The following is a 15,180-nucleotide window of genomic DNA, read 5'->3' on the forward strand; positions in this document are numbered from 1 at the left end:
CTAAATAAACGCAACAACCTTCTGATTTCAATTCATCGTGCACCATTGCGATCTTGAACTCCTATTTATAAGTTAATATATCCAGTTTTGTATTAAAAGGTACGTCATACTTATTTATTGATACCGGTTCTGAATTACAAAACAATACAATGTCTCGATATATGTATAGATAAATATATTTTAACGGACGCGGTGGTGTAGCAGTTTAGCACACCTTACTACCGATATCGTAGGTTCGATTCCTCGCACTGTAGAAACATTTGTACGCAGTATGTATCATATAGTAGTGTAGTATGATTGTTTGTATCAGTTTGGGCGTTTTTTATATGTATGTATATTAAGTATGTATTTACAAAAAAGTTACTATGTATCTTGTAGTTGTCTAGTAGTTATAACACAGTTTGGAACTAGATGATGCTGTGTGAATTGTCCTAAAAATATATATAGACTAGCTTTTGCCCGCGGCTTCCCTCGCGTTAATTTATTCCCTTAGGGGTGGAATTTATCAAAATCCTTTCTTAGGGGATGCCTACGTCATGGTAGCTTTATGAATGCAAAGTGTCAGACCAATCGGTTTAAAATTGACAAAGTTTCATACAAACTTTCATCCCGTATTTTATCCCCTTGGGGGTAGAATTAATCAAAACCCATTCTTAGCGGAAGGCTATGTCATAACATCTACCTGCATGTATATTTCAGCCCGATCCGTCCAGTGGTTTGGGCTGTGCGTTGATAGATCACTATGTCAGTCACCTTTGAGTTATATATATAGATATATGTATAATATATAAAGAGGAAAGATTTCATTATTTGGTTCTATGAGGTAAGACGAAAATGTCTTGATGGATTTAAAAAATCACTCACATATAGAAAGGTACATTAACAGACAGTAAAATGTGGACTGTAAATTATGTATTTGTTTGCTGCGATATTAGTACGTTTTTTTTTGGGAGGGTAATGGAATATTTGGAAGTTTGAGCTGAATTGCACTAGTTTGCCCCACCAATGCCCCAACACATGCACATGCACTGCTGTAGGATTATCAACCTACCCATCCCATCATCTATAGAATCGTCACCGTCAGGTTATTTCTCCACATAAGTGATTGACATGGTACAATGCTATTACTACGATTACTGGATTTTATTATTAACAACTCCGTATCTTCATGGTTAGTAGGTTACCATTACTTCAACATATCGTCATTTCGTATTAACTTATTGTTTTTATTAAAATAAATCCAATTTCTAAAATATATGTAGCCTTCTTAATAAAAGTGACTTCTTATAATATTAGCCATTTGGGAATGAAAGTTATGTTAAAATCAGTCCAGCTATTTCAGAAATTAACAAGAACAAACACAGACAGACTTTTTGGATATAGGTACCGTATATACTTTCGTATGTATTTAGTGAAAATCTGTTAATTTGATATTACAAACTGACATTTAAATATTTATTTATCTGTATAAATGTAGCTAATCAAAACGAGAAGGTTTTGATGGGCAACTTGTTATGTCAACAAGAATTTTTACCGTTCATTGACCTTGATATTTGGGCCGAAATGCGATCGCTTCTTTAATTTTGTCGACAAACTTTCAATACATTGCAAATATCGTGCAAGATTAATGCTGTGGTTGGTAACATCAGAATCAGTCAGAAAATGAGGACGACCTCCACGCGGTACACCCTGGAAACTATCGTGGATAACTTCAGGTGAATTCACCTACTTCATTCTCATTAAATCATGCTCCACTGGCCCGCCAGCATAAAACGTTAGCGCAGGTAGGTGCATCATTACGTTTTGTTTTTGCAGAAAAAACTTAAAATTCACTGACAATATTATCTGATTAATATCTATGAATGAGTGCGTAGCGGTTTCTATATTAATTATCGCATGCCTCTTACTTGTTATTGTGTAATTATTTATTAAAAAGAACAATACACAAGTTATTCTAATATTTTTACTGTTATTTTTTTTTTAAGTTTAATTAATCCCCTCGGGGTTGTTGCCCCCGATTTTGACGTCGGGGGACAGGGGTTCGCTCCGAGGCCTTCACCCCCGTAAGGGGGTGCGGATGACAAGTGTGTGTACGTTGTATATGCTAACATAAATATCTATTAAAATAGTTATAAAATTATTTTTAGGCACTACATGATTCAATCAAATACGAATCGAATTCAAAATACTGATTCTTTGATATGAAGGGATTTATTTATGTCCTTTATACCAGTGGAAGAATCCTAACGATTGGTTTTAAGACTTTTTTTTAAAGGGTTCAATGATAACAAATAAAGAAATTTGCCAACAATTAAAATTGTACCAAATCTTATAACAATTAAAACTTAATTTCGAATACTTATTGATCATTATCCTTACATAGCATAAAATAAAGTCGCTGTCGCTGTCTGTCCCTATGTATGCTTAAATGTATAAAACTACGCAACTGATTTTGAAGAAGTTTTTTAATATATAGAGTGATTCTACAGGAAGGTTTAAATATATAATACATGTACACCAGGGCGAGTAGTTAGTTATGTACAAAATGCAGTATGTTATGATATCAAGTTGTTTATTTGCGTACATCCGAAATACATATACTAGCTGTCCCGGCTAACGTTGTTTTGCCATATAAATTAATAACGCTATAAAAAAATAGAGGTTGATGATAGAAGGGTGAAAATTTAGGATTGTATGTATTTTTGTATGTTGTATCATAAAAAAATAGAAACTAAAAATAGAAACTAAAAACTTTGTCTAAAAAATAAAAAAATAAAAATTTTGGGATGGACTGGACTACCCCTAACATTTAGGGGGATGAAAAATAGGTGTTGGCCAATTCTCAGACCTATTAAAATAGTTATAAAATTATTTTTAACGTCAAAAACGAATTAATCTCTTCGATGATGTTGTTGGAATTTTATATATAAGATGTCTAAAATACTTTTGACTAATCAATAAAATATAATGGACATACTTACGTGGTACAGAAGTCACGATTGTAAAACGTTATATAATGCTATCAACAAACCACGTTTTACACTAAACATAGACACTATCTATACTATATATATATCTGTTTGGGTTTATATATAACGATTATATAATCTATTGTGTTGCTCTTGTTCACAATTGCTACCTTCTGCATAAATTCCAAAATGGTCTCGGGAATGTAAACCAAAGGATTGGTATTTTCACCAACTAAAAATAGCAAACTGTTTGTTATATTCCGATAAAAACGATTATATTTTGATTGATTAGTACTCATAGAATGAAATATAGGCGTAAATTGTGATAACGTTGGTTAGTCTATTTAGTACGAAGGTAAAATAAGACAAAAAGTTTAAATATATATTTAATTCAGCCCTTATTAATTATATTTCGTTGGCCCATTTTATAAATACCTTACATACTAGACTATATTTATACTACAGATCACATAATATCTTATATATAAAATTCTCGGGTCACAGTTTTCGTTCCCATACTCCTCCGAAACGGCTTGATCGATTCTCATGAAATTTTGTAAGCGTATTGAGTAGGTCTGAGAATCGGCCAACATCTATTTTTCATCCCCCTAAATGTTAGGTGTAGTCCACCCCTAAAATTTTTTTCTTTATTTTAAGGCAAAACAAGGTTTGCCGGGACAGCTAGAAATATTATAAATTCGAAAGTGTGTCTGCCTGTCTGTTTCAGTACACAAAAACTACAATGATGACGTGATAGTATTATCAATACCAATACATCATTATCTATACATAGAAATAAAATTGGAGTGTCTATTTGTAATATTGAAATAATCGTTTTTTACTACATGCATATGAATATAAATACGGTAGGTACATACACCAAAATAACATTTTTTACAGTTTTTGTCTGAATTTACGTGAAATCACGACGGATTTTAATGCGCTCAAATACCATAGATAGAATGATTCAAGAGAAAGGTTTACCTGTATAATAGGTATGACAGACCGAGATATTTTATATTTATATTACTGGTTACATTACTATATTATACCAGCTACCCGCCCCGTGTGAAGTGAGGTATATAAATATAAATTATATCTGTGGTAACGGCACTGACGACGAAAATCGACGGAATATTGGGGTACCTGGTTGTTAAAAGCTATCAAATAGATTATAGGTAATAAAAACACTAATATTTTGCATAGTTTGTAACAATTAATACGAGTGAGGAAGCCAATCTATGAAGTATAAAGTGTGTTGCCGGAAGTATTTAACATAAAATCATTGCCAATTTGGAGGTAAAACAAATAGTCAATTAATTGACAGAATTGTCCTAAATCGATATCATTTATAATCATAATTATTCATATCTATAAGTTGTGATTAAGTTTGTATATGTATTTACAACTTCAAATTACAGACTCGTATATACATCTATAGATATAAATAAAATTGGAGTGTCTGTTTGTAATATTGAAATAACCCTTATTTACTACATGCATATGAATACATATACGGTACATATACCAAAATAATATTTTCTATAATTTTTGTCTGTGTCTGTCGGTCTGTTTGTTCCGGCTAATCTCTGGAATGGCTGGACCGATTTTGACGGGACTTTTTTAGCAGGTAGCTGATGTAATTAGGAATAACTTAGGCTACCTTTATTTTAGAAAAAATAAGTTAAAATCCACGCGGACGAAGTCGCGGGTATAGCTAGTAACTAAATAAAAATAATTTAAATCTCGTGATTTTACTTTCTGTCAGACAAAATGTCTTAATTTGGCGGCTAACTGCAAGTCTACAAGGTGGGCTTGTAGTGACCCGTGTCACGGCAGTTCATAGCCTGTGCAGAACATATCGGCAAAACTATACTATTTACATTTATTTACATCATTATATTAATACTTGAAGCAGAAACTTTGTATCCCTTTTTAATATAAAATATTCTATCTGTACATATAATTAAATTTAGAGTGTCTGTTTGTAATATTGAAATAACCGTTTTTTACTAAATGCATATGAATATAAATACGGTAGGTACATACACCAAAATATCATATTTTACAATTTTTGTCTGTCTGTCTGCCAGTCTGTTCCGGCTAATCTCTGAAATGACTCGGCGATTTTGACGGGACTTTTATTGTCAGGTAGCTGATGTAATAAGGAGTAACTGACTTTTATTTAAAAAAAAATCTGTAATTAACTGTTTTCTTAAATTCCACGCGGACGTAAGTACAGCCAGTATTAAATAATCTTCTAAATTATAGTTAAAGGTTAGGTAGGTAAGGTTAAATTTAGACCATTGGGCGACTACTAGTTTTTATTATTGTTTATTCTTTGATTTTGGAGGATGGGAATAGTTCATATTGAGTATTAGTATATATATATATATATAGCGATGTACCATGGTCGACCTTAAGCAATCCCCGTGGTAGTTTCCAGTTCCTGGTAGTTAATTATGGCTTACTAGGTCTGTGAAGGAGGTAGTTAGTAATGAGAACTTGTATGCAATTGGGGTTGTTAGTAACCCCATTAGAAATAGAAATAATCTTTATTCAATTAACTTTATTATAAGCACTTGTGAATAGTCACATTTTTTTTATTATGCCTCTCATTCGGAACGCAGACTCATCATAAGAATGAGCAAGAAACTTGTGAGTTGCTGTTTTAACTAAATGTTATTTATTAAAACATTATTACATTAATTTAGATTAACAAAGATCAGGCATGCGTTGAATGTTACATAGAAACCGCTATGCACTCAATCATTGTTCATTACGATAACATTGTCAGCGCTATGAATTTTAAGTTAGATATTTTCTACAAAAACATTATTATCATCTATAAATACTTCAATTTTATGATATGCTTTTTTATAAAGGAAATGTTTTATAAAACATTTGAATCCCTTTTCTGGCAAATTGAGTACAGACTCAGGTAGTTTGTTGTAAAACGTTACGCAGTTTCCATAAAACGATTTACTAACTTTCGTCAAACGGCACTAGCTATGTCCTCCTTGGTGTGGCCCGAAAACTATCATAATCAATTCCTGGTTTGTTCAAATTGAATTCGTTACATTAAGTGATATCCCTTAACACTTATCCTACCATCCTCCATTTTAGATATACCGATAGCGCAAGCGCATGCACCACTTCATAATCATCAAAACAAAAAATCTCTCCAAGACTATATTGAAACAATTTTCATAACAAAAGCAAACGATTCCCAGTAATACGGTAAAACACAATTTACAGATAATAGCAATTAGGACAAGCAAATAATTGTGATGTGATCATTAGTTACAATTAGGGCTGTAACGCGGCTGTTTTAATTGAAAATTTAAAATATCCGAGAAATAATCGCGTGCATTATTATGTTTATAATTAAGAAGCACTTTAACGGATATTCTTCTAATAAATTTATGTTCTGTGTTTGCTTATTTTTAATTGATTATTATTAACAATGTATATCATTGTGTGTTGCACGTAATGTTTTAATTCATTTTATGTAATTAGTTAAAACAAGCTGCGGTTACCTGGATAAGTATAACTTAACAGGAACAATAATTATTATGTGAAGATGTGTGAAGCCCGTGCAGCATTCCCGAAGATTAAGATGTCATGCCTCCTAATATGTAATTTAATTGCCTTATTTATTTATTACTAGCTGATCTATTATTTATTCGTTGTTTTACCATATAAATTAAAATTGTTATAAAAAAATAGGGGTTGGGGAAGGGTAGAAGGTAAAAATTTAGAGTTGTATATGTTTTTAATGCCATATTACAAATAAATAATAAAGTGTTAAAAAAAATGTTAAGGGTGGATAACTACTGGAATATGCATATAAAATTTCTTAAATTCATAATCGGTCAAGTCTTTTCGGAGGAGTATGGTAACTAACATTACGACACGAGAATTTTTAGGCATCGTTTGCCGCTAAACAACCAACCTGAAGGTAGTTAGAAAGATTTTATCTATCTACCATCACGCTGGCTGTCTGCATACTTAGCATAAAAGAAAATATTTTTTACACTATAATTTACCTTTCAAAAAGTAATAGAATATATCAAAACGATATAAATTCGCTAACTTTGTGACGTTATTATGCACAGGTAAGCCAGTTAGTATATTTTTCCATTTGATAACCCTAGATATAATGATGTCTCTGCACGAAACAAAATATCATTAGGAGTATTTATTTTCATTGTCAATTGAGAATGTGTGTCAATTATTGTTCAACATGGGAAGACTCATTGTTGGACTCGGGTTTGCCTGAAGACGCGGATATTAGACAAAGAGTAACAGAGATAGAACCAATTTGCTTGTTGCTTTCTAAACTGAATTGTAACTAACTTTTTGAGATAAATCTGTCCGTACTTGTTATGCAATTTATTTTTACTTAATTCATTAAGATAGGTTCAGCAACCGCATATTGTCGCGCTTATATTATTTGTATGGAGTACGGATATACCTGAATAAAGATACTTCGACTTTTTGACTGTTGACTAACTTTCTATTACTGCGGAGTAAGTCGACAGCTAAGATAATTAGCATTCAATTTTGTTTTATATACTTTCTATTATTGCTTGTGTGTATCGAATAAACATATTGTTTCCTTTCTTCTTTCAATATTTTGGAGATGACAAGGTAGAGTAATATTATTCATATACCATCACCATATGAAGAAATAATGAAATATAATATATAATAAAATTAATAACAAAATGATTAATGAGTTATAATTAACTAGTGTATAACAGTGACCTTGATCAAATAATGAAAAAAATATTTAATATAGCTCATTACCCATTATGATAAAATGTTTTGGAATGTTTGAGTCATGTTTGTTTATACTTAATCAACATCCTAAAAATAAGTTTCAAGCTTCTAGCTTTAAAAATGACGATTCTACCATACAACATACATACCCCTTTCAACCCATTACAACACTTTTTTTGCATTAAAAAGTAGCCTATGTCCTTTCTCAGGGCCTAGACTATCTCTGTACCAAATTTCATTTAAATCAGTTGAGTAGTTTTGGCGTGAAAGCGAGACAGAGTTACTTTCGCATTTATAATATTAGTAGGTAAGGATTATTGAATTAATAACATCGAGTTTATGCTTGACTCTCGTTTTCAACTACTGAATACAATTAACCGCCATTCACGTTCACAATAACATTGTGACCATTCATGGCACACGCTATGGTTATTATGGCATTTAATAGTAACTAAATCAGTACAGTCGTAGAAAAAATGAAACAAAACAACTCTAATATTTGCAAACGATTTTGAAACTATTTGCTAATTTTTATGTAAATTTAATAACTGGCATGGAATGGTAAGAAACAACCGTGGCCTATATTTATGGCATAACGGAGTTGCCATTCCGGAAAAATAAGATATTAATGCCTCTATATATGTACTGTAATTTAATTTTCATACACAGTATACATTATACATATGCATGTAGTAAAAAACGGTTATTTCAATATTACAAACGTGTCTGTTTGTAATATTGAATAACCGTTTTTTTTATATGTTTATCCAATTTTATTTATATGTTTAGATAATGAAATGGTTCATCCGCCTGCGCTAACACGGTTTACGCTGGCGGGGCTCCAGTGGAGGATGATAAGATGAGCATGAGGTCAGGTTAGTTACCAGGAATTTATCACGATGGTTTCTAGGGGGAACCGGGTGGAGGTCAACCTGACATGGTACCTTGCTAGAAATGAGGTTTACATTACTAACAATTCCCTTACCCCGAAATTATTAAAAAAAAAAATACAGCCTTAAATTTTCACCCTTATACCACCAACCCCTATTTTGTAATATTATTTATTCATACGCCAAAACAACGTTTGCCGGGACAGCTAGTTTTTGTATAATTATCTTTATTTATTAATGTTACAAGTGCAATAAAGTAAAGTAAGTCGGTTGAAAACTTTTATTGACTTATTCAATTTTATATTGTTTTCTTAGCAGATTATCTGGCCAGCTGTGTGAGCCACATGTACCATAGTCTGTGGCCCAGATAACAAAACATTTAAAATTTTGTGTATATATTTTATACAACACTAGCTGTGCTGTTAGTTCACGCAGCGAACGCAACGGAAGCCCTCAAATATGAATAATTGTCTCCATTTTTGCAACGTTTTTCACTGATGCTTCGCTTCTATTTGTCGTAACTTAATGTTATATAAAGCCTTTCTCAACAAGTGGACTATCCAACACAAAAATATTTTTCTATTCGAACCAGTACTTCCTGAGATAAGCGCTTTCAAACAAACAAACAAACTCTTCAGCTTTATACTATAAGTATAGTTTTTTTTCTGATCCAGGTTCAAATCCCTAGCAATGCCTTTAGACTAAAGTCTTTCCATAAGTCCTTGCGCGGGTATGTAGTGTACTCGCTTCTATTTTCCTTCGCTGTAAAGGCCAGCTAAGGTTTTAGTACTAGAATAGTCTAAACACATATTCGCTCAAACAGAATCGAGTTTAATTTGCAATTTATTGCAGTCGACAATCTTTACCGTCGTTATTTTTAAAGATCGCTCCTTTTTGTCAATAAAACTTTTATGAACAATAAAATAGATTATTATTATTAGGTACCTATATACTAAAGAATTCCGCATAATTGCTTCAAAATGTATCCAAAGTTTATATTACCCAAAATTAAGACCTGTTAAAACAAGTTCTATAAAATTAGAATAAAATAAGCAATAAAAAATAATATACTATAGTTAGCGTTCTTAAATATCAAAAGTTAATCAAAAAGTACACATTCCTAATACGTATTATTTTAAATTGACTCTGAATTAGTTTAGAATTTTTTTATAAACAAACCTTCGAATATTTATTTAAACATTAATTTCTAATAATCTACTATATTTTTTTGTTTTTATGTTCTACTAATATTAGAGGCAAGAGCTAAAACAGCTCGTTTATTACTGTTGTGGTATAAAATATTTATTATTTTTTAAATAATACGTACCTATATTTCTCCTTAGTACCTATTTATCGATTTCAATACCTATGTAAACACGTTTGTAAATGGGACAATTTATTAAGTATAAAGTGCCGGCATTAAAACTTATATTATCTCAGGTATCAGGTATCTCAGTAAGCAGGTATCACAAACAAATTCGATTTACGGGATTTTGAAAAATTTACATATTTAAACATCCTGTGCTGAGGCACAAATTACTTCAATTATAAACCGGTAATTTATTCATCAAATTAACCGTTTTTAAAAAGAGAACTCTTTATTTTATGATAACAGTACCAAATTTAATACGTATATTGAAAATATTTAATGTGCATTTAATATGTACCTACTTTGTCTGTTCATTAAAATTTATTCAATAAATTATATTCGAGCATGTTAGTCTATCGACACATGCTATAAAATAATAAAAAAAAAGATATATTTGTAAGAAACAGTCAATAGATATTGATTAGGTTTTCAATAATACAATATAATAATAGGTAGGTAGCAAATATTTTATATTGTGTTACTGAAATTAAACTACAAATCTATATACAATAAGACAACCAATATTACGTATAAATTAACATGTAGGTACTATACAATTTTTATTTATAGACATAATAGTAATTAATTATTCAACTTAAACAATGTTTTAGTCACTATTTTAGATGAAAAAATAAAATAAATATGTACTCACTTATAATTGCGAATATATATTGATTGATCCGCGTTCCATTTTGCCACATAAGTTTTGATATTATAATATTCATTATTAAATGCACTTTTGATGTCCACAATATGTTTTGTAAAGAATTCTCATCCAAACACGATGGTGTCTTTAATCCAACTGAGTGTTGTGTTGTATTGCGCGCGTATTGTAAACTGCGTGCGAGTGTTTACGGTGCACTATTCGTTATCGAAGATCAACAGATTTGTTTCTCATAACGTACGGAATCGTTTGGAGACAATTTTATTGTTCTCAATAGTGAAGTACTTAAAAAACTTTTTTAAATATATATAATTTTTGTATATATATAATTTTTATTCATCAATGAAAAAAGTGCTAACGATTGATAGTGTATATATTTATTACTTTAAGGTATGATAATAAAATAAACCACAGTGTTTGTCATACAAGGTACTGATCCCGGCGAGAAGCTAAGGACAATATCTACTTGAAATAATAATAATATATATATATTGAGGGGAAAAGGTATTGTTACTAATGTGGGCTCATGACCTCATAGCAATGTACATTGTCAGGCTGACCTCCACGCGGTTTCCCCTAGAAATCATGGTAAATTCCTATTGAATTTGTCATGATGGGCTAACTGACCTGACCTCTTGTTCATGTTATCATCCTCCACTGGTGTCCCGCCAGCGTAAACCGTTAGCGCAGGCGGGAGCACCATTTCATTATCATCCATAAAAAATATATATAGTACTAGCTGTCTCGGCAAACGTTGTTTTGCCCGTAAATAAAAATAAAAAATTTAGGGGTGGACTACCCCTAACATTTAGGGGGATGAAAAATAGATGTTGGACGATTCTCAGACCTTCTCAATACGCTCACAAAATTTCATGAGAATCGGTCAAGCCGTTTCGGAGGAATATGGGAACGAAAACTGTGACACGAGAATTTTATATATAAGATATTGATTTATTTCTTCTATAACTTGTGTAACAATTTATAATACACCTTATTTATCCGTACAAACATACAGACAGACACATTTTCAAATTATTAATACTACAATAAATTTATATAAAGAATCGTTCACTATAGACTAGCGAGTGGTTCATATTCGACCGTAGTGCATTCATTAGCATATTTTTGTTTATAAACATTTTTTCGAATGAAGGTAGTAGAAAAAATGTATGAATATTTTATAACCTGTTTAATTCAATTGATTCGTTTTGTGAACTTGTTTTTATTCGCCAATGTTTATAATTAATAAGTATATAACCGCATTTAATGCCGATTGCTAATTGGTAACGCTGGGGGGGATTATTAGTAATAGGGTCTAGTGATCCCATTGCTAGCAATTTACCATATCAGGTTGACCTCCACGGGTCATTTTTAAATGGCAAACAAGCTGATGACTCACCGGATGGTAAGTCTCACCTTCGCCTATATATATGGATAGCACTATCACGTTATCATGTGACGTCGGATGTACTTATACGTTGTCATCCCGGAGGTCTAAGATGTCACAGTTTACTGCCTAATCTGATCCTAGAACGGTTAAAATCTTAGTAAGCAAGCGGCAGATATAGATGAGACAGTTACGAACGCAGACTTTATACAAGGACTACCTCGGTAAAGAAAGAATAAAATGCACACTTATGTACATACTATCATAGCTGTGCCCGCGATTTCACTCGCATGAAATTTATAGCTTACTAGCAGTACACGCGACTTTGTTTATCTAAAAAGTAGCCTAAGTTAATCCTTATTACATCAGCTACCTGCTAAAAAAAAGTCCCGTCAAAATCGGTCCAGCCATTTCAGATATTACCCGGAACAAACAGACAGACAAAAATTGTAGAAAATGTTATTTTGGTGTATGTCCGGTACATAAACCAAAATAACATTTATATTCATATGCTTGTAGTAAAAAACGGTTATTTCAATATTACAAACAGACATTCCAATTTCATTTATATATATATAGATGTGTTATTCTAATACTTAAGATTAGAGAGTATTACTGTAGTTTCATTTAAACCCGTTCAGTAGTTTTTGCGTAAAAGGACTCCATCTAACCATACATACTCAAAAAACTTTAGAGTTTATGATAATAGGATAAATAATTGTTGAGGCTTGCACATGCGTTTTGCAAATATACTCTGTTAATACAAACTGTATCACTTTTATGAAATTTGAATGGCAATCAAGCTGATTACCCACCTGATGGTAAGTGGTAACCTTCGCCTATATGCATAAACAGCACTACAGACCTCACGTTATCGTACGTAACACTTGTGATATTTCGAAAACGTTGCTACTCCGAAGGATTAATTTGCCATGATTAATTCTGAAATTGGTGAGACTAGACATTTTTTAAAAATAGAATAGAAAATAATTTATTCAAATAAACTTAACTTAAGCACTATTGAATAATCATCACATTTTTTTTTCTACCAGCTCATTCGGAAAGCTGTCTCATCACAAGAAGAACGAGCAAGAAACTTGCGTGGTGCTCTTTTAAATAATTTTATTTTGCTCATTCTTTTTGATGATAAACAACAAGAAGAATGAAACCTGTGTGTTTTTTTGCAGTGCAATCTGTATCAAAAATATAAAATCACAGATTCACATTATTTTGGTTTTAATGAAATGTGCTTCTAAACTCCAAACTCTTACTATAAATACATACATATTTTATATTACAAAGTCTGTTTGTATGTTTAGAGACCATCTTTAATTACGTCATACGTTAAGAAGGAAGAGGATGGCAAAGTGAGATATTATATAACCCTTGGGGGTTGTATAACCTAAGACTCCTAGAAGGGGTATTAGAATTCATAATTTTGTAAATACAAACACAAAATTTTAACTATTAAAATGCGACCAGATGTGTAAAAAGAGATATTAATCACTGAAATTAGTGTTTCCTAATTTATTGATGATTGATGCGTAGAATTTAACTGAAATCAAATTTCTTTGTTATACCTTATAACATTGGCTGTCTGCGAGTGAATGTCCGATCCGATTTTTTATAAAATTACTTTGTATCGTATGCATTTAGTGCTAATTTGAAGGTAATGATCTAAATGTTAACCGCCTCTAGCTGACAAGTTAATAAAAAAGCAACAAACACTAATTAGAGTTTTTCCGTTTTTTTTATAAAAAAACATTACATCTCCATATAAGTTTTCGATTTTCCTTAAACGGGAACCGAACATGTAATCCTTGCCTTGTACGATAAAGCCATGAATCGAGACGAATAAGACCATAACGGCCCTTATTATTATGTATGTATGAATTGTCTGCAAATAATTTAAATAATTTCAACCTTGTGATCTAAGTACCAGCATCTTTGTGGTATATTTATATATTAGTTAATTATCTATTTCTAACAATAATTACCTAGAGTTATATATAGCATGGTTAATGAAGGCAGGGTAATAAATAAAAAATATTATCTAAGGTAATTTTTTTAATGAAATAACATGGAATCTATACATATATATATTAATAAGTGCAGCTAAAACTTTGTACCCCTTTTTTACAAAAACATATATGATACTAGCTGTCCCGGCAAACGTTTTGCCTTAATATAAATAAAAATTTAGGGGTGGACTACCCCTAACATTTAGGGGATGAAAAATAGATGTTGGCCGATTCTCAGACCTACTCAATACGCTCACAAAATTTCATGCGAATCGGTCAAGCCAAGTATGGGAACGAAAACTGTGACACGAGAATTTTATATATATGATTATAACAATAATCTCTATTTCAGTGTCATGAATTTGCCGACTAGCAGCAAATTCATGTACAATACTGAAATAGAGGTACAAAAGGTATTTTTTCTTAAAGTAAGGAACAGGAAGTCTGAAAGTTCATCTTTCCGTATCGTCCGTACAATAGACGTTACCAAAGCAACAATGTTTGGAAATTACAATCCGAGGTTTGGAATTAGAATTACATTATTTTAGTCCTAGCTGTGCCCGCGGTTTTCTCCGCATGAAATTTATAACCTATATGCTATTCTATATTACTGCAGTTCCATTAAAATCCGTTCAGTAGTTTTGCGTGAAAGTTACAAACATCCATACTCACAAACTTTCTCGTTTATAGTGTTAATAACAAGATTAGACGTTTTTTTGTAGGACTGCTATGTCCAGGGCTCGATTAAAGGACTAGGTGGAATAAGCAACTAAATATAAGGGGCCGTATACACGCAAAAGAAATTGAAAATAAATATTTTAATAGGTATCGCAAAAATAAATTCCCACTAGATAGGACGAGATGAGATCTATGTATGTATATACGAACTAATAAAATGGCGTCCACCACACCGCCATATGCCCACGTCACACACACTACACACATGTTCTGTTTTATATTGTACAGTCTCTTTTAATTCATTAATTAAGTTTCCGACTTATCGCAGAGATACACTATATATTTATAAAATATAAATTCAGGTAACTAATTGGGTATGGTGTTAAAAAATAATAATAATATATAAAGAATTAACTT

At 31.6% G+C, this 15,180-nt stretch overlaps 1 protein-coding gene across 1 annotated transcript in view; it reads right to left on the reverse strand.

The window, feature by feature from the left end:
* The window catches only part of LOC131849598 (facilitated trehalose transporter Tret1-like), a 37,703-nt gene extending 26,917 nt beyond the window's left edge, over nt 1–10,786 (reverse strand). Inside the window, exon 1 of the mRNA XM_059199702.1 lies at nt 10,666–10,786. Coding sequence (XP_059055685.1) covers nt 10,666–10,738 — 73 coding nt within the window. The 5' untranslated portion in view covers nt 10,739–10,786. The remainder of the gene's footprint in view (nt 1–10,665) is intronic.
* Nucleotides 10,787–15,180: the final 4,394 nt, after the last annotated feature.

This window comes from Achroia grisella, unplaced genomic scaffold, assembly GCF_030625045.1.
Source record: "Achroia grisella isolate CSIRO2021 unplaced genomic scaffold, CSIRO_AGI_Agris_v1 utg660, whole genome shotgun sequence".
NCBI lineage: Eukaryota > Metazoa > Arthropoda > Insecta > Lepidoptera > Pyralidae > Achroia > Achroia grisella.